Source organism: Dama dama, chromosome 7 (genome assembly GCF_033118175.1).
Source record: "Dama dama isolate Ldn47 chromosome 7, ASM3311817v1, whole genome shotgun sequence".
In the NCBI taxonomy this organism is placed as follows: Eukaryota; Metazoa; Chordata; class Mammalia; order Artiodactyla; family Cervidae; genus Dama; species Dama dama.
This window is the reverse complement of record NC_083687.1, coordinates 31,131,937-31,152,124: the sequence shown is the minus strand read 5'-3', so window position 1 is coordinate 31,152,124 and position 20,188 is coordinate 31,131,937. Positions and strand designations below refer to the sequence as shown.

General features: G+C 37.7%; 1 protein-coding gene across 1 annotated transcript; it reads left to right on the top strand.

The window, feature by feature from the left end:
• Positions 1 to 12,047: 12,047 nt before the first annotated feature.
• On the top strand, positions 12,048 to 12,974 carry LOC133059111 (olfactory receptor 12D1-like). The gene has a single exon (XM_061146147.1). The coding sequence runs from the start codon at positions 12,048 to 12,050 to the stop codon at positions 12,972 to 12,974; it is 927 nt and encodes a 308-aa protein (XP_061002130.1).
• Positions 12,975 to 20,188: the final 7,214 nt, after the last annotated feature.

The following is a 20,188-nucleotide window of genomic DNA, read 5'->3' as shown; positions in this document are numbered from 1 at the left end:
TAAGTGAAGAACTTTTATTGGGTATAGCCCGGTATACCCCAGTTCATCTGACTCAGTTAAACGGTTATATACAAGTGTTCGTCTCCTGGTTGTACATCATGGAGCATCTGACCTTTATCCAAAGACTGGTTACTGATATAAGCTTTAGAAACAATCTTAGAGTGTCCTTTTTAATAACTCAGTTAAAACTTTTAGCAATATAATGTAGCAAGGAACTATCTCAGAAGTGAGTCTTAGTAAGCACAGACTTTAATTAACAAAACTAGAACTTAATATTCAGTGAAACATAATTTTTTCTGTTTTTGGAGAACTCATCATGAAGGCATTAACACTGTTGCCAGGTAAGTCTTTAATCCATCAAAGAAAAATGAGATCTGTCAGGGAGCTGGGAAAAGTCAAGTGGCCATCTTGGATTTCCCATAGCCCTGGCTCTTTGATTTTCAGCTGTTGTTTATCCATTTTTAATTTCCTTATTTAGGAGAAGACTATTGCCATGTTTTAAGGACACCAGGATAGCAAAAGTCTAACTGTGAGGGGTTATTTTTGTTGTTGTTGAAGCAGAATGAGCTTTGTCTACATGTACCATAATCTTAAATAATGTTTATTTACTTTATCAAAGTAACAAAAAGATTTTAAAAACAAATACAAATCACTTAAAAGCAAAGAAATTCATAATCTGTTTTCAAAAGCTACATTCTAAGAATACTTTGTTCTCTAAATAGAGAGAAGACCAAATTCCTGTCTGGTACCAGCTTACTGTTAACAACAAAATTTTTTTATCTGCTTAATCTTAGAAAGTATTTTCTATAAATCTTGAAGAACTAGCACTATTTTTCTAAAGGCATGAGAGTAAAACCATAGAAGGCATGTTTAAAATCTGATTCTATTGCAATTGACAAAAAAATCTGGTCACAACACTATAATATAACTAGAATTATAACTGACCATATTTTATCAGGGCATATCAGATCTGTATGAACTTTACACAATTTTAGGATATCTATATTAGTAACATCAACCATACAGTATAATCTGAAAAGACTTATCACCCCTTCAACAGTACTTCCCATGTAATTTAACATGTCCAATGAACCCTGGTAGTTTAATAGCTCTTTGGGATATCTCAGGGGCCCTCTGAAGCATCCCAAAGTTAGCTAGAAGTCAAGTTATTTAGGAAGTTTTGTCATTAAACATCAAAAGGATTTATAACACTCAGGTAGGATCATATAAGCCACTGTGAAATAATAAGTTATTCACTTACCCAAAGTTAACAAAAGATTTTAAAGGTAAATATAGAACAGATCAATTAAGAGGTAAAGAAACTTAAATCTATTATTAAAAGCAGTTCAACATCTGGAGAAAGTATGTCCTCTTAACAGAGAGAAAGGCCAAATTCAAGTTTTGCACCAGCTTACTTTAAACTAGTTTAGGTAAACTTAATTAAATTCATTTTAAACTTAGTCAGTCCTAACCATGCACAAAAAATTTTAGGGTCCACTTTCCACAAACCATTTAATCACTTTCTGTAACAGCCACCTGTAAGTCAGACCTACTTTCTTTTCCTTTTATAAAATATAATTTTATTTTTTATATCTTCTTTATTAAAAACATACATCTTACTTTATTAGATTAGCAAACATTAATACTAGATATTTAATATTGAATATTTTCCAGTTTACATGAATCTGAAATTTATTTAAGTTAATTTTTCTTGCATTTAGAATTGTTTGATTTGTAAGCGCTTACTTTTCTTTAGGCCAATTAAATTAGAATGCATTTACAACTTCAACAATATTATCAGAAAGAAAAAAAAGACGTACACTGAGACATACATAAATACAGACAGACAGACAGAGATCTTACAGTTTTCTGTTTGAGATTTAAAATATCTCTTTGACCCCTTTTTTCTTTGCTTGAAGTTCTAATTTGCCCAAGGCTGAGGTCTCAGGCAAAGTGGGCTGTGTATTTCAAAGAAGTGGAAAGGGTTAACTTCAAGCTTTTCCCTAGGCAGGCCTTTCAACAAGCTAGTTGTTTTTGATTGCATACACAAAAAGAATTGACTTCGCAGTTTCCAAAAAAAAAAAAAAAATTTCTCTCACTCCGTTCAATCAGCAATCATGCATTCACAATCTTTCAGAGGCTGTCACAATGCCTCCCTTCTCCTGAGTCCCCAGTTCTCCCTATCTGATGCTCCCTTCCTGGGAGCCCAAGGAGGTGATCAGTCTCCTCTTCTACCTGTTGGGGTAGGTCCTGACTGAGGACTAGCCCCAGAGCCTTATCCTAACCTGTGGCTGTTTCTGGTGAGTTTGTCCTGCCCTCCAATGAGTTCGGTCAGCTTGCCTGTCAGGAGAGTCAGAACACGGGTCCAAAACAGAAACCGGAATACCATCAGGTAGCTACCTTCTTGTTCCTATCAGGGAGCCAGTGGGAGCCAGCGTGGTTGGAAATCTCGCTGGAGCCTCCAGATATGTAGAAACCAGAAATCAAGCACCACAGTCGGAGAGTTGGAGAACTCAGGTTTATTATGCCGGCGGGCCCAGAGGAGTGAACACTCCAACCTCTGAGCCCTAAACAAAGGGGTTACGGAGTTTTTTATACACAGACAAGCATGATTAAGCAGGTTTGCAGGGGCTATGGCGATTGCAAAGAGCAGGACAAGGGTGAGTGAAATAAACTCCTGTTCCTAGTGTTGTGAGTCCCCACTCTCTGAGACCTGTGTGATCTAGACTTTGCAAGGAGCAAGCTGGATTACAGAGGCAGAAGGAGCAGGAGGTTATGTAAATTTTAACTTTTCCTCTTCCTAACTACAAATAACTTTCATAGTCCCCATGTACAAAGTACACTTACTCCCTCTCCTAATTCTAAAATGTATCACATTACAACTTCAGCTCAAAGTCCAGGTCTTTTCATCAAATCAAGGTACAAATGGGGCTTCTTGTGTAGATCCTTCAAGTATGATTTCTTGTAGTCTAAAGAACTTAGAATATAGAGTCAGATTATCTGCCCATCACAAACTCAACAAATAATAATACAATAAGTATAGAATGACCAAAACAGAAAACTTTTATTGCAAAAGGGAAAAATGGGAGGCACGTAACAGCAACATAGCAGTAGTATACTCCAATGGGGGGGCATTTTTCTAAATTTGCCCCTAAAGCCCAATATGATGAAATTGATAATGATGATGCCAATGAAATTCTTTTAAAAAATATTTTAGGGCCTTACAATTATTGTTAAGATATACTCAATTAGACAAATACCTTATTCACAAAGCTCTTTGATACAGATTTTTCTCTGAGTTGGGCTGAGCGTCAGGGTACTTTGGAACAATATTGTTAAGATTTCTAGGAACATTTTTGTCTGGTTGAAAGGGTCTATAAGTCATGTCCTTAAGATTCTTAGAGGTTTTTGTATCTAGCATAGAGGGTCTAGGAGACCTGACCCTAAGTCTTTTAGAATCTAATCTAGGCATCCTGTTTATTTTACTGAGGTCCCAACAAAGGATCTTAAAGCTACATCCTTGAGATCTTAACCAAAGGCCACAGTTTACTCCCAGCACCTCAGAATTTGATCCTTGCCTTGACGCCATTTTTACTTTGATAACCTTCTACCATGTAGAGTATCTAGGACTTACATACAGTTAAACTTTTGAGTCTGAACAGTCCTGGCTTCTTTAATTTTCCTCTAAATTCTTCTTGAAAGCTGAATCGTTTGGTTTTTAGCTCATCTCATTCCTTATGTATTTTATAATAGTCAACTAAAAGAAATTGCTTGGAACTTCCACAGTTCTTCCTGGTAGTCTCCTCAGCATGATATATGGGCTCAGGGTGATGTCAGCATCATAGCTGAATGGCTCTCTTTGTAGCTCCCCTTCCATCTAAAACCAGTAAAACGTCCATAACTCAACAAAGTTGCCTCTGCCCAACACCCCACGATGCCAGAGAATTCCACTCATCTGTGCATATAAACGTTTGAACTGGAACATATAGAAAAGGCCAGGAGAAGAGGGAGGGTGGGGCTTATAATTCCCAATCTCCAGGAACAGCAGCTGAGCCTACGGTCCCAGAAAACACAAGATCTTCAGGGGAGCCAGAACAGGACTCCAGCCTCTGAGCCTCAGCAGTCCCCATGGCCGCATGCAACCCAGTGGCAGAGACAGTGAGGCCTGGGACCCCCATCCCGCTAGTTGTGGAGACACAACTCCAGGCAGCTTCCACCCACAGCAGCAATGCCCATGAACCCAACAACCCCGGACAATACGGGGAACCCCCCAACCCTGGCTCCCCAGCCACCCCCACCCTTTTCCTGTGGTGGCCGGAGCCTGCAACCCAGGAGACCCTGGGTGCAGTGGAGGTGCCGGCCTTTCCAGTGCCCTAGGTGGCAATGCCAGTGACACCGGCTGGGCAAGGCACCAACAACCCCGGAGGCACAAGCAGTGACAACTGGGGTACTGGTGACACCTTGACAGAGGTGCTGGAGGGCGGAAAGTGCCAATTCTCAAACGTCACCAGAGGTAGCTCGGGTAAGAGAAACCAAAACTCATGCAGCAGAGCTACCACTAGGAACCAAAGAAAGAACCAGTTCTTTCTAACTTTTGAGTCCTCAGAATCAAGTTAAAAAATAAAAAGTTTTACCTACAGAAGAAAGTGAAAATTGCACCGTCCTGTATGCAGTAGTGCCACCTATAAGGAACCAAAAGAAAGACCTCTAATTTCTAACTTGTTGAATCTTCAGAATCAAGCTAAAAAATAAAATCTTACCTACACGAGAAAGTGAAAGTTGCACAGTCAGGTCGACTCTTTAAAGTTGCGCAGTCATGTCTGAGTCTTAACGACCCCATGGAACACAGTCGATGGAATTCTCTAGTTCAGAATACTGAAATGGGTAGCCTTTTCCTTCTCCAGGAGATCTTCCCAACCCAGGGATCAAACCCTGGTCTCACGCTTTGCAGGAGGATTCTTTACCAGCTGAGCCACAAAGGAAGTCCAAGAATACTGGAGGGGGTAGCCTATCCCTTCTCCAGGGGATCTTCCCAACCCAGGAATCAACCCCGGGGTCTCCTGCATTGCAGGCAGATTCTTTACCAACTGAGATATCAGGGAAGCCCACCTACAGAAGAAAGGTGTTTGCAACTACAAATGCACTAAAAGGAACAACTCATCAAACACCATGATGGACCACTGTAACGTATTATCACAAAAGAAAATGACAATTCTCCAGAAATCAAACTTAAAATATAATATCCTCTAACAGGTAAAGAATTTAAAATAGCTGCCATAAAAAAAAAAAAAAAAAAACTGCAGCCAAAGTCACATGCAGTGAAGAACTTTAGAAATATCCTTTTAATATATGAAAGAAAAATAAAGGTTTTCCACTATTGCATCCCTGCTACTATAATAGATCTCAGCCAATGTAATTAAATAATAAAATAAATTAGAGATAAAAGAAGAGGAAGGGAAGAGAAAAAATCTTAAATAATGCAGAGTATATTATTATTGACATTATAAAAACTGCAAATTTATCTAAAATGAGTTGAAAACTTCTCACACAAAAACCTGCGCATGGATGTTTATAGCAGCTTTGTTTATAACTGCTAAAATTTAGAAGTAAGCAAGATGTCCTTCAACAGGTGACTAGATACTGGTGCATCCATATACATGCATGCACGCACAGTCTCAGTTGTGTCCAACTCTTTGTGACCCCATGGACTGTAGCCCAGCAGGCTCCTCTGTCCCTGGAACAGGTTGCCATTTCCTCTTCCAGGGGATCTTCCCAACCCAGAAATTGAATCCACATCTCTTGCCTCTCTTGCATTGGCAGGCAGATTCTTTACTAACTGTGCCACCTGGGAAGCCATATCCATACAATGGACAGGTTAAAAAAAAAAAAAGCACAGCTATCAAGCCCCCAAAAGACATGAAGGCATCTTAAAGGCATATTTATAAGTGAAAGAAGATTCCAAGTACATGGCATTCTGGAAAAGGCAAAACTGAAGACAATAAAAAGATCAGAGGTTGTCAGGAGTCTGGGGAGGGAGTGATAAAGAGATCTAACTCAGGGGATTTTTAGGGCAGGAAAACTATTCTGTGTGACACTGTAACTGTAGATACCTGACATTATCCATTTGTCCAAACCCATAGAATGTACAACACAAAAAATGAAACACAATGTAAACTGTGGGCTAGAGAAGGAAATGGTAACCCACTACAGTATACTTGTCTGGGAAATTCTATGGACAAAGGAGCCTGGCAGGCTACAGTCCATAGGGTCACAAGAGTCAGACATGACTTCACGAATAAACCACCACCATCACATGGGCTTAATCAGTAATGATGTGCCAGTGTTGATTCATTGATTGTAACAAAGGTATTAGTCTGGTAGAGATGTTAGTAGTGAGGAGGCTGTGTGGGAAACGAGGAGGGGTTATATAGGAACTATGTATTTTCTGCTCAATTCTTCTGTGAAATTAAAAGTGCTCTGAAAGTCTGTTAATTTAAAACAGCAACAATTAAATCTATGTAAATAAGAAACAAATTTTAAATGAATTTGAAGCTTAAGTAATGCTGCCTAATACAAAACCAACATATATAAATCAAATATTCAGCTACAGCAATAATGATTATATAGAAAAGTTAGTAGGATATGAAATACAACTAAAAATAGAAATGAATTCACTTTTTAAAAATGAACAAAACTTGCAAAAAAATTTTCTATCCAAAGATTTAAATTGAAACTGAATAAAAGTAGCAATGTATCACACTTAAATATGAGATAATTAAATACTGTAACAGGTCATTTATACAAAAAAAAAAAACAAAACCAAAATGAATCCAATATACTTAAAAGAAAATTCCAGAATCAGTTCAAAGGGAATAATGAATGAGACCACACAGTTAATGAATAATGTTGCCACCTAAACCACTCACTCTAGAGTCTGAGCAGGTCAGTTCACTTCAGTTCAGTTCAGTCACTCAGTCATGTCCGACTCTTTGCAACCCCATTGACTGCAGCATGCCAGGCCTCCCTGTCCATCACCAACTCCTGGAGTTTACTCAAACTCATGTCCATGAGTCAGTGATGCCATCCAACCATCTCATCCTCTGTCGGCCCCTTCTCCTCCTGTCTTCAATCTTTCCCACCATCAGGGTCTTTTCCAATGAGTCAGTTCTTCGCATCAGGTGACCAAAGTATTGCAGTTTCAGCTTCAGCATCAGTCCTTACAATGAATATTCAGGGTTGATTTCCTTTAGGAGGGACTGATTGGATCTCCTTGCAGTCCAAGGGACTCTTAAGAGTCTTCTCCAACACCACAGTTCATAAGCATCAATTCTTCAGCACTCAGCTTTCTTTATAGTCCAACTCTCACATCCATACATGGCTCCTGTAAAAACCATAGCTTTGACTAGACGGATCTTTGTTGGCAGAGTAATGTCTCTGCTTTTTAGTATGCTGTCTAGGTTGGTCATAACTTTTCTTCCAAGGAGCAAGTGTCTTTTAATTTCATGGTTGCAGTCACCATCTGCAGTGATTTTGGAGCCCCCCCAAAAATTAAGTCTCTCACTGTTTCCATTGTTTCCCCATCTATTTGCCATGAAGTGATGGGCCCGGATGCCATGATCTTAGTTTTCTGAATGTTGAGCTTTAAGTCAACTTTTTCACTCTCCTCTTTCACTTTCATCAAGAGGCTCTTTAGCTCTTCTTCACTTTCTGCCATAAGGGTGGTATCATCTGCATATCTGAGGTTATTGATATTTCTGCTGGTAATCTTGATTCCAGATTGTGCTTCATCCAGCCCAGCATTTCTCATGATATACTCTGCATATAAGTTAAATAAGCACAGTGACAATATACAGCCTTGACATACTCCTTTCCCTATTTGGAACCAGTCTGTTGCTCCATGTCCAGTTCTAACTGTTCCTTCCTGACCTGCATACAGATTTCTCAAGAGGCAGGTCAGGTAGTCTGGTATTCCCATCGCTTTCAGAAGTTTCCACAGTTTGTTATGGTCCACACAGTCAAAGGCTTTGGCATAGCCAATAAAGCAGAAATAGATGTTTTTCTGGAACTCTGGCTTTTCTGATGATCCAACAAATGTTGGCAATTTGATCTCTGGTTCCTCTGCCTTTTCTAAATCCAGCTTGACCATCTGTAAGTTCATGGTTCATGTACTGTTGAGCCTGGCTTAGAGAATTTTGAGCCTTACCTTGCTAGCATGTGAGATGAGTACAATTGTGTGTTAGTTTGAGCACTCTTTGGCATTGCCTTTCTTTGGGATTGGAATGAAAACTGACCTTTTCCAGACCTGTGTCCACTGCTGAGTTTTTCAAATTTGCTGGCATATTGAGTGCAGCACTTTCACAACATCATCTTTTAGGATTTGAAATAGCTCAACTGGAATTCCATCACCACCACTACTTTGTTCATAGTGATGCTTCCTAAGGCCCACTTGACTTCACATTCCAGGATGTCTGGTTCTAAGTGAGTGATCATACCGGCGTGATTATCTGGGTCATGAAGATCTTTTTTGTGTCATTCTTCTGTGTATTCTTGCCACCTCTTCTTAGTATCTTCTGCTTCTGTTAGGTCCATACCATTTCTGTCCTTTATTGTGCCCATCTTTACATGAAATTTTCCCTTTGTACCTCTAATTCTCTTGAGCAACTCTCTAGTCCTTCCCATTCTATAGAATGGAAATACTGAATGATAAGTAGGTCAGGCTTATCAAAGGCGTGGAGCCACAGGGAAAGTGGCTAATTTGGTTGGGTCACAGAACTTCAGCTGGGCCCATCAGGGCCACAACCAATCCATTCACCATTAAGCCAGATAGACAGGCTATGTTCACCAACCCCAAGTACCATCTGGGAGTGGCAGAGTGGGTAACAATTACTAGTAGTGATTGTATCCTTTGACAACCACCCAGAAGAATCTAGCTATCCTGGGAGGGTCAAAGATAAAGAACTGGACTAAGGAACCAGTCATAGAAATAACTACCTCCTACAGGAAACCCTCTAGCATTTTTGGCATCACTTTAAAGATGTAGGGGGAAAAAAGATGTGGAGATTGTCAAGGAAGGACAGAAATACAAATATATGAACTCAGAACAATAATTTATGCAATTAAATTTACAATAATTCTTATTGATTTGTATTCTATTCATAGCATATCCTACAACAAGAAATTATTTATGTGATCAATATGTAATGAGTTTCAACAAAGCAAGAAAAATAAACTGCAGTAGAAAGATGGGTAAAGTACATGACATTCATAACTGTAATTAGAAAACTTTGATAGATGTTAGATCACATACAGATACTCCTTGAATGAATCAGATAAAATAGTTTTACCTAAAGGATATAGGAAGCAGTGAAGATACACATTGGAGAGACCAGCCTCATTCTCCCAGAGAGAAATGTGAGCTCAGGGAGCCCAAAATTAAACAAAATATTTTAGTGTTAATACCACAGTGAAGAATCAGATTTAGAAGAAACAAAAACAATACTACTTCTCCATATTCCTCTCTTTTTTATTTTCCATAGAACCACAATAATAAATGAGTGAAATATTTAAAAGATATTTAAATACAGATATCTTTCTGTATGTATTAATGGGATATCACTGGCCCTCATTCTTTAACTGTCCTTGCTCAATTTCCTTCCATTTCATACAGAGTTTTTGAAGGAAAGTGCCCAAGATAAGACAGTGCATCCATACCTCTGGTCCCTGGAAATGAAAGATAATTTAAGAAAACACAGTCATTGCAAATTGTCTCAAACTGTTTCTGGTTCTAAAACTAAGAAAGAAACACAGTAAGCAAAGAAAATAGGAACAACAACAAAAATGGAGCTCAAGATAGGAATTCCCTGAGGAGAATTCTCTTATATTGCAAGGAAAGAAAGGTAACATGTTAATTTTTATAATAATCTTCACAAACCCAGGGGACACCCTCTCTCAGGGATGCTATGTTTAAAGACCCAAGGATCATAAAAATAGGCAGAATATCATCAAGAAGAGGTTTCAGAAGATGAAGAGCTTACGCAGTAATCCCAATATAAACCATCACGTCACATGTTTCTCTACTCTTTATTTTTCAAGTATTTTTATACCATTTACTTTTCAAGAGTGTCAACTTGATAAGCCTTCTTAGCTGTGAATTTGAATACTCAACCAGGTAGGAGAATGAACCAGGAGACAGGCTGGAGAGTTGTCCATATTCTCTGTCTTCTTGCCTGTACTAAATTTACAAGCCAAGGATTTAGACCTGTTTCATATCTTATAATGAACCTTGTGTTTGCAGATTATGAAGGCTCTTTACTGCCTACAATTTTATTGCCATATCTCTAGATGCTCTCCAAAGTAAATATGTAATCTCTAAACATTCACAATGCAGTGAAATAAATCATTTAGTACAGGAATTCTCATTGCTATTTTTTTAATGTTAGGAAAAGGTTTTTCCTCTGAATGAATTTTTGGTAAGATTTTGTTTTGTGTAGAGAACCAAAAATAATATCTGGCATAAAAATTATAGCTTAGGCAGGCGTTACAGAGTTTAACAATTTACAAAATACACTTGGCTATTAAGGAAAATTGATAATTAATTTCCCTGATGCTGGGAAAGATTGAAGGTGGAAGGAGAAGGGGACGACAGAAGATGAGATGGTTGGATGGTATCACCGACTCAATGGACATGAGTTTGAATAAACTCCGGGAGTTGGTGATGGACAGGGAGGCCTGAGGTGCTGCAGTCCATGCAGTCACAAAGAGTCAGACATGACTGAGTGACTGAACTGAACTGATTAAGGAAAATTACTCTGAATTTCTTGAAGCCAGCCTTTCATAAACGTGTGATAAAAATTAGATAATTTCTCAAATTTTTCTCTAGTTATGAAGCCTAGAATCCCACAGGATTCCTAGAAATGTCCCCTAATTCACTTTTTTATTCTAGTCACTTAAAATCTTTTGTCTTTCCTTTCAAGGATTTTCCAAACTTCAAATGATTTCTGTTTTATAGGGAGCACTTTAATGTTTGCATCTCTATTCAGATTCGTATAGCTCTTATGATTCTCTCATTGTCAATTTTTTTGAAATGAAAACCCTTCAGGTGGTTTCCTACTAAGTCAAGAGACAGCAGTGGGGGAGTGCTTAAAAGTTTACCCTCTGTTAGAGTGGACTTAGGATGACAAAAGGGAAGTTATATCAGAATTAGAAGCTCACAGCCAGATAAGATGGTAGGCTGGCTACATGCTCTGAATCTCTGGGTGAAGGAAAAAATAATAATGATAAATCCAATGAAGAAAAAAGTCGTTAGGAAACAGTCCATTACCAACATGTAAACTTAATATTTAAGAAGTTAATGGTCCAAATATTATACAACTTCTGGTGCTGTAAATGTTTAAAACAATAACACTCTCCCCCACTCCAGTACTCTTGCCTGGAGAATCCCATGGACAGAGGAGCCTGGTAGGCTGCAGTCCCAGGGATCACTAAGAGTCAGACACGACTGAGCGACTTCACTTTCACTTTTCACTTTCACGCATTGGAGAAGGAAATGGCAACCCACTCCAGTGTTCTTGCCTGGAGAATCCCAGGGACGGGGAGCCTGGTGGGCTGATATCTACGGGGTCGCACAGAGTCGGACACGACTGAAGTGACTTAGCAGTAGCAGCAGCTCAAAATATGGTGTCTAGGTAGCAAAATCCTCAGCAGGAGGCCTTTGGTTCTGATGAAAGTGAAAGTGGCTCAGTCATGTCTGGCTGTTTAAATTCTCCTGGCCAGAATACTGGAGTGGGTAGCTGTACTCTTCTCCAGGGAATCTTCCCAACCCAGGGATCAAACCCAGGTCTCCCACATTGCAGGTGGATTCTTTACAGGCTGAGCCACCAGGGAAGCCCAAGAATACCGGAATGGGTAGCCTATCCCTTCCCCAGGGAATCTTCCCAACCCAGGGATTGAACCCAGGTCTCCTGCATTGCAAGTGGATTCTTTACCAGCTGAGCCACCAGGGAAGCCTGTAAAAGACAGCATTTCATTATTGTTTTGTCTTTTAAGTGATGCTGAATCAAACCTCAGTCACTGAATTTTTCCTCCTGGGAGTGACAGACACCGAAGTACTGCAGCCGGTTCTCTTCATGGTTTTCCTTACAATTTACTTTCTCAATTTGGCTGGAAATGGAGCCATCCTGATAGTTGTCACCTCTGATCCAAGACTTCATTCCCCTATGTATTTTTTCCTGGGAAACCTGTCATGTCTAGATATCTGCTATTCCACGGTGACTCTGCCAAAGATGCTGGAGAACTTCCTCTCTACACACAAAGCAATTTCTTTCTTGGGATGCATAAGCCAGCTTCATTTCTTCCACTTTCTGGGTAGTACAGAGGCCATGCTGGTGCCTGTGATGGCCTTTGACCGCTTTGTGGCTATCTGCAAACCACTTCGTTACACTCTTATCATGAGTCATCAGGTCTGTACCCAGATGGCTGTCACTATCTGGATCATTGGTTTTTTCCATGCCCTGCTGCACTCAGTAATGACATCTCGCTTAAACTTCTGTGGTTCCAACCATATCCATCACTTCTTCTGTGATGTTAAGCCATTGCTCAAGCTGGCCTGTGGGAACATTGAGCTCAACCAGTGGCTGCTCAATAATGTCACGGGGACTTTTGCCATGGGCTCATTCTTTCTAACGTTTCTCTCCTATTTCTACATTATTATTTATCTTTTCTTTAAGACCCATTCTTGCAGCATGCTTCATAAAGCACTGTCCACTTGTGCCTCTCACTTCATGGTAGTTGTTCTTTTATTTGGTCCTGTTTTTTTCATTTACATTCGTCCTGCCTCAGGTAGCTCCATGGACCAGGAACGGATCATTGCTATTATGTACAGTGTGGTCACTCCTGTACTAAATCCACTGATCTATACTTTGAGGAACAAAGAAGTGAAGGAGGCCTTGAGGAGGATGATCAGAAGGAAGGTCTGACTTGAAGTCTATGAACTCCTCTGAAGCATAAACAGGCAATGGGACAGTTAAGATGTGAAATTATATTGCTTCTCAAATTGTTTATCAAATATATACATATATATAGATAGATATAAATATATATATGTGTGTGTGTACATACTAAATCACTTCTGTTATGTCTGACTCTTTGTGACCCTTTGTACTGTAGCCCTCTAGGCTCCTCTGTCCATGGGATTTTCCAGGCAAGAATCCTGGAGTGGATTGCCATTTCCTCTTCCAGTGTTCTTCCAGACCCACAAACTGAATCCATGTCTCTTACATCTCTTGCATTGCCAGGAGGGTTCTTTACCACTAGCACTACCTGGGAAGCCCATCTATACATGTGTACCTGGAAAAGGCTTATCTAGTGTTCAACAATGCATTCTTAGGTAATAGAAATGAAATGTGAACAAATGAAACATCAGCCATGGAAGTTTAATGCTGAATTTGTTTTTGAGATACCAGTGATAAAACAGATTTGCTATATATCTCAACAAACTCTTCACTGGATTTAGTTATAGAAATTTGTCTCTACTGCCCATGTAGCGTGTAGTTTTTTAAAGCCTGTCTAAATGACCCCTCCAGGTTAGCACATTTTAATGTGAGAATAAAATTATTATGCTTTCAGATTTTGAGGATTTTAATTTAGGACATAATTACTCAGTTAGAAAATTAAATGTTAACTCACCATTTGGCATACTATTTAAGGGGAATTTTTAAGAGGTACGTCATGATTTCTTGTTATCCAAGCAGGGAGGAAAAATAATAAATAAAATTATATTGTAATTACGAATGAACAGAAAATAACTAGTAATTTAACTTCAAATAATTTCAATATTTTTAGAACTCAATGGTCAAACTCTCAATTACTATGAATTGTTATTTAAAATGGAGGCAGGTTGAAAAGACATCTCAAGAATATCTTCTATCTTATTTGCGGGGGTTTTTTTTCCCTCAACTTCTGGTCATGGAAAATGTTGATTTACAGAATTTTTTCTACTCTTTTGTTTTGCTTTTATATTCTACCCTTATTTCAACAAACTATAAAGCAATGTGACCTGATGTAATATAAGAGAAATATTAAGAATAAATAAATTGTTATATTCTTTCACTTCTCCGTTGTTAGTCTTATACTTAGTGGCTTTAACTGGTAATATTTTCATTATCACTGCAACTTCCATGGATGGCAGTCTCTACCCATATATTTCTTCCTGAAACATCTCTCCTTCTTGGACCTATGTTATATTTCTGTGACTGTACCAAGGTTCATTTGCAACTTGATTATGCATAGTAGCAATATTCCCCTCTGGGAGTGCATATTGCAGTGTTGGGCTTTCACTCTCTGTGGTTCTGCAGAGATGGCCATGCTCACAGTGATGCCTTGTGGTCTCGATGTGGCCATCTGTCTGCCTTCCTCTGTGCTCTGAAATCATCATGAATGTCAACATCTGTACTCATGAAATCTTAGCCATTTGGATCAGTGGGGTCATCTTTGAAGTTATGCATACATCTGCTACTTTCTCCATCACTTCTGTGGTGCCAATAGATTCACAAACTCTTCTGTGATATCTCCCAGCTCCTAAAACTCACTTGTTCCAAAGAGTATGTCAGTGAGCTTGGGGTTACTGGCTTCCTGTCCTTGATGGCATTTCTTTGCTTCATTTCCATTTGATTCACACACACACACACACACACACACACACACACACACACATATCCTCTACTGTGTTGAAGATCCCATCTACTGAGGGTAGAGCAAAGGCCTTTTCCCCCTGCCCCCTCCACCAGCTATCATCATATTGTTTGTCTCTACTGGTATCTTTTGAGTTTCTAAAGCCACATACTGACTCTCCAACTGCATTAGACTTTACTTGAAAGTGAAATTGAAAGTCGCTCAGTCATGTTTGTCAGTCGTGTCTGACTCTTTGTGACCCCATGGATTTATGCACTCGTTGGAATTCTCTAGGCCCGAATACTAGAGTGGGTAGCCTTTCCCTTCTCCAGGGGATCTTACCATTCCAGGGATTGAACCCAGGTCTCCCACATTGCAGGTGAATTCTTTACCAGCTGAGCCACAAGAGAAACCCAAGAATATTGGAACGAGTAGCATATCGCTTTTCCAACAGCTCTTCCTGACTCAGGAATTGAACCATTCTCCTGCATTGCAGGTGAATTCTTTACCAACTGAGCTATGAGGGAAGCCTACTATTTTTATATTGGTTTTTTTTTATAATATTTTGCCTCCAACACTTAATCTGATGATCTAAAACTTGAGAAACAAAGTTTCTCATGAAGCTGCCATGAAGGCAGCTGTAATAAAGTTTTCAAGAAAAGAAAAGCCTACCTCTTTTGCTGAGTCACATCTATTCATTCCTCCCTGAGAAACAAATCAAAATATATTGGAAAAATATGACAGAGTCAATCAAGAACTTAAAGCTCAAGCATATCTCATTATAAGGAAGGTCATACCAATGGACTGTCTCTGAGCAATAAAAACATCGACATAGAGTTATCCAAAAACTATTCTTATAAATACAGTAGATTTAAATCTCACTGTACAATGCCAAGTATGGTGAAAATATAAATACTTTTAACAATGAAGACTCCAACTTAATTATTCTTTCTGACCCATTTCTTCTTTTTTATCTCTTTTGGTTTTCCTGTTTCATCTTTTATTTTCACTTTGACTCATACTTTATCTCAGGTTATTATTGTCTCCTGTGCTTTCTTTGCTTAGTAGCTACCTGTCTTTTCTTTTTCACTTTTAATTTCTCCAGGTCCCTTTGTTTTAATCAAGACTCTTATTAGATAATGTACAGACAGGCTTCGGTTTTGTTTCAGTTCAAGGGTCCCTCCTCATTAATAAGGTAATTCCTTCAAAATTTCTGTACCACATTTTGTCTAATTTTTATTCCATTGTTTACTGTGCTTCTAATCTCTTATTTTCTTATTGTTGTCTTTGTCATATGTCATTCATCTTTGTCATATTTTTTTTTCTTTGAGGACAGTGATTGTAAGGTCATCTGTACAATGCTATCTGGCTCATGTCTATCAAAGAAAACAACAACTCATTTTTTTTTCTGAGTTACAATCAAGTTTAGAATATTATACAGTATGTAAACACATAAGAGAACCACCTGGCCCTCAATGTTTTCTGTCTGTTTAAGGGTCCAACTAATGCTCTATTAATCTTACAGGGCTTCAGTTGGTAACACACATGGTCACCAGGGAAAAGTCTGATTATGTCATTTGTGTTGCATCCTTGTCTTTCATGTGAGTGAGAAGTTGAAAAAAACAAACAATAAATGACTCATAAAATGCTTATAGGAATAAATACAAATACAATTAAACTAATATGTTTTTTAAAGGCACATTTGACAAATAAGCAAAAAAAAATCATGTCAGTATAATATACAGTGACCAAAATGTAAAAGAATGGATGATATGAGCAGCAGATAAAATGCAAGAAAAGGCAGGAGAAGCTAGCTGACAGATCCAAGAATTTCTCACAGAATGAGAAAAAAAATTTTAAAAAGAAAGCATGAAAAAGAGCTTAGGTATCATAAAAGATAGGAAAAAAACTCAATATCAGTCTACTAATGGTTCCAGAAAGATCTACTTTCCATGCAATTGAGGGAATGTGTAACAGGCAGTATTCAGAGAAATAACTTTAAAGGCTTTTTTCCCAGAATTCATAGAAATGTAGATCTTCAGGTATGAGAAGCACAGCAAAAATTGGCCAGTATAAGTAAAATGAATACAAATGTAGTTATATCATTCTGAACCTATTAAATAATGACAACAGAAATTTTAAAAATCTTAAAGCAGAAAAACTGTTTTAAAAATACCAATGTTATATCCTAGGAGCATTATTATTTTACATTTTCTATATTTAGTTCCATAATCCATTGGAAAACAATTTTTGTGATGGCATAAGGAGGATGTCATTGTTCATTTTACTCATTGATATCCAATTAACTACAATAATTAATTGGAAACAAACTTTTCCCCCCAAAGAATTTCAGTTGGTGCCTTTGTAATAAGTTTAATAATTGTATGTGTATGGAAGTCTCTCATCTGTTCAATTGATTTATGTATTTATGCCTATTCTATTAAACTCTATTAATTATTGCAGTTATACAGCTTTTTATATTAAGTATCTAAGTTTTCCATCTCTGCTTCTTCAGATCTTATGGTCTACTCCATCTTTTGCATATGGATAAATATGGATAAACATATGGATAAATATGTTTTAGAACCAAGTTGTTAATTAAAAAAAAACCTATTAAGATGTTGACTGAAGTACATTGACTCCACAGATCAAACTGAACAATCTTCTTTAAAAGTTTGCCTCTTCTAATTTATATAAACAGGGTAATTTATGAACAGGGTACTTTTCGGTACTTTAAGTTCTTAAAAATCCTGTCATAAATGATGTACAATTTTGAATATAGTAGTTTCAGACATCTTTTATTTGATTTATCTCTATGTACTTGATGATACTTTAAGTTGTAATTTTAAAAATTTAATTGTCTAATTGTTGTGATCAGTATATAGAAATCCGGTAGATTTTTGTATATTAACCTTACATTCAATGGTCTTCCATATGTACATATACTTTCTAATAGATCTTTACAGATTCTTTTAAATCTCTATTATACATTGTTATCTGTGAATAAAGAACTTTATTTCTTAATGTCCAAAATTGAAAACTTTCATTTATTTTCCTTGTTATTGGGCTGGCTAGGGTCAGATTAGGATCAAATTATGGTTCAGCTATTCCTAACAATGTAATCATGAGTAAATGGCTTATTTTTCCTGAAACTTTTGTTTTCTCTGCAGCACATGGATATGATACTTACCTTGAGAAACAATTGAAATAATGTTTGTGATGTGTTGCACAGATCTTTGCAAAGATCTACTATTTTGTCCCATAAATAGTAGATTCTAGTGGAAAAAATGTAGTCAAATTCTGAATTCTCACTTTAATGCTAAAAGATAAAAGTATTTCAAATTAATATAGAAGAGTGATGTCACCAAGATGGCAACATAGATTGTTCCCAACTTTACTCCCTCTTGCAAAAAGAACAACTAACAAATATTCATGGATAAGACATCACTGAGAAAATTATGGGCCACAGAGTTGAGGCCAAAGCAGCACAGAGACCAAGACAAACTGTATTAGAAGGGTAAGAGAAACGGCTGCCTGCTGACTGCATTGACCCTCCCGTAGGTCAGTGGAGATTCATGCTGAGAGCCTAGGTTTGAGCAATGTTGAGAAAGAAGAACAAAGCTGGACATATTACTCTCCCTGATTTCAAACAATATTACAAACCTGTAGTAGTCAAAGCAATATCATAGTGGCATAAAAAAGGATTCATAGATCAATGAAACCAAGGAGAGTGTCCAGAAATAAGGAATTAAGTTCTAGATAATCAGATGTGGAAAATTTTCTCCGGGAAAATAGCATGATTACCAAAACTGATGCAGCTCCAGCAGTTGACCTTGAGGATAAAAATCAATGCTAAGGACAGAGAGAGCTTTAGTCTACAATGACCCACCACATCCTCACCAGACTACCTACTTGAACTTCACTGAGAGAAAAATGAACTTCTACTTGCTTATAACTCCATATTGATAGTCTTTAATGGCTGAATGTGATTCCTTTATGAATTCAAGAAATGATATACCAAAACCTTGTTGTAAATATCAGACTAGAAACAAGGAAAAGTTAAGAGGTTGGGACAAAAGTTCTTATTTAGATAGAATTAAATTTGATATGCTCGTCAGATATCCAAGAGTAGTTGACTTATGGACAGCCTGAATATTTCAATCTCTCACTATATTTATACAAAAGTCAGAAAAAGGATTGCTCAAAATGTGTGTATATATATGTGTATATATATATATATATTAAGGGCTATGAAATGTTATGGTCACATGCTCACCTCTTCAAAATAATCAGACTTAAGGAAGCAGAGCAGTAACCAGAGAGAAACTGTGAGTTTTAGGTACTCTTTCTGATTTTACTTCCAAGATACTCTTAATAGAAAACTTCTATTAATTATTGATTTTCTTACTCAATACCATTGATAGCCAACTTTTTCTATGGAAAATTCCTTAAGATTTGCCATTAATGAGTAACTCTGGGGACAGTCTCCAAGGACAAGAAAGATTCCTAATGCTAACCAACACTTTCCAATCCCAAGAGACACGAATATCATTAATACTCAGCTCCTGAGCTACATCTTTGCTAGCTATGAACATCATCTCACCAATGTAGGCAAAGAATTCTGGGATCTCTGGACTATCCCACTTGCTTAATAAGAGCACTGGATAGAATACATATATCAAAGGATAGAATACATAGATCAACTCATGGGGTGAAGATTATGAACACCAGTAGGTAAGTGTGGAAGGTAGCATTTGACAAATAGAGTAACAGGCTCAGACTTCAGAGTGGAACACAGTGGATGGAAGTTCTGTGCTTGAAGGCTATGTCTGTATCTGTTTCTAAATCCAAATGTAAATCAATTGAACTGTAAGAAATGTCTTAGACCATAAAACTTCTAACAGACATTCATAAGGACATATCTAATAGGAAGTAAAATATATGTGTCTAGAGTTTAGAAAAGAAGATGGATGGGATGATATAATTTAAAAGTTATCTGGTTATGACAGAAATAAACTCACAAACAGAGAACAAACTTGTGGTTGCTGGAGGGGAGGGATAGTTAGGGAGTTTGGGATGGACAGGTACACACTGCTACATTTAAAATGGATAAGTAACAAGGACCTACTGTATAGCACATAGTACTCTGCTCAATGTTATATGGCAGCTTAGATGGGAGGTGAGTTTGGGGGAGAACATTTCAACACTTGGGGAGGAAAACATATGACCCTCTCATGTCCTCACTATCAATTAATTAATTTATTATTCATCTTGTGACAAATACTGCTTCATGGATGCCGACCCTGGGGACACAAGGGAGAAGAAAACCAGATACAGTATTTGCCTTAATGTACTTTATGGCCCCATGAGGGAGTCCAACAGTAACTAAATATCTTAAATAAATATTTTAACAAAATAAATATGAACAACATTGTTCATATGACACCTATAGCAATTCTATGAAAGTGCTATGTGTGGTAGCATATGAAAAGTAGGTTTGACTTAATCAAAGAGGCAAGGG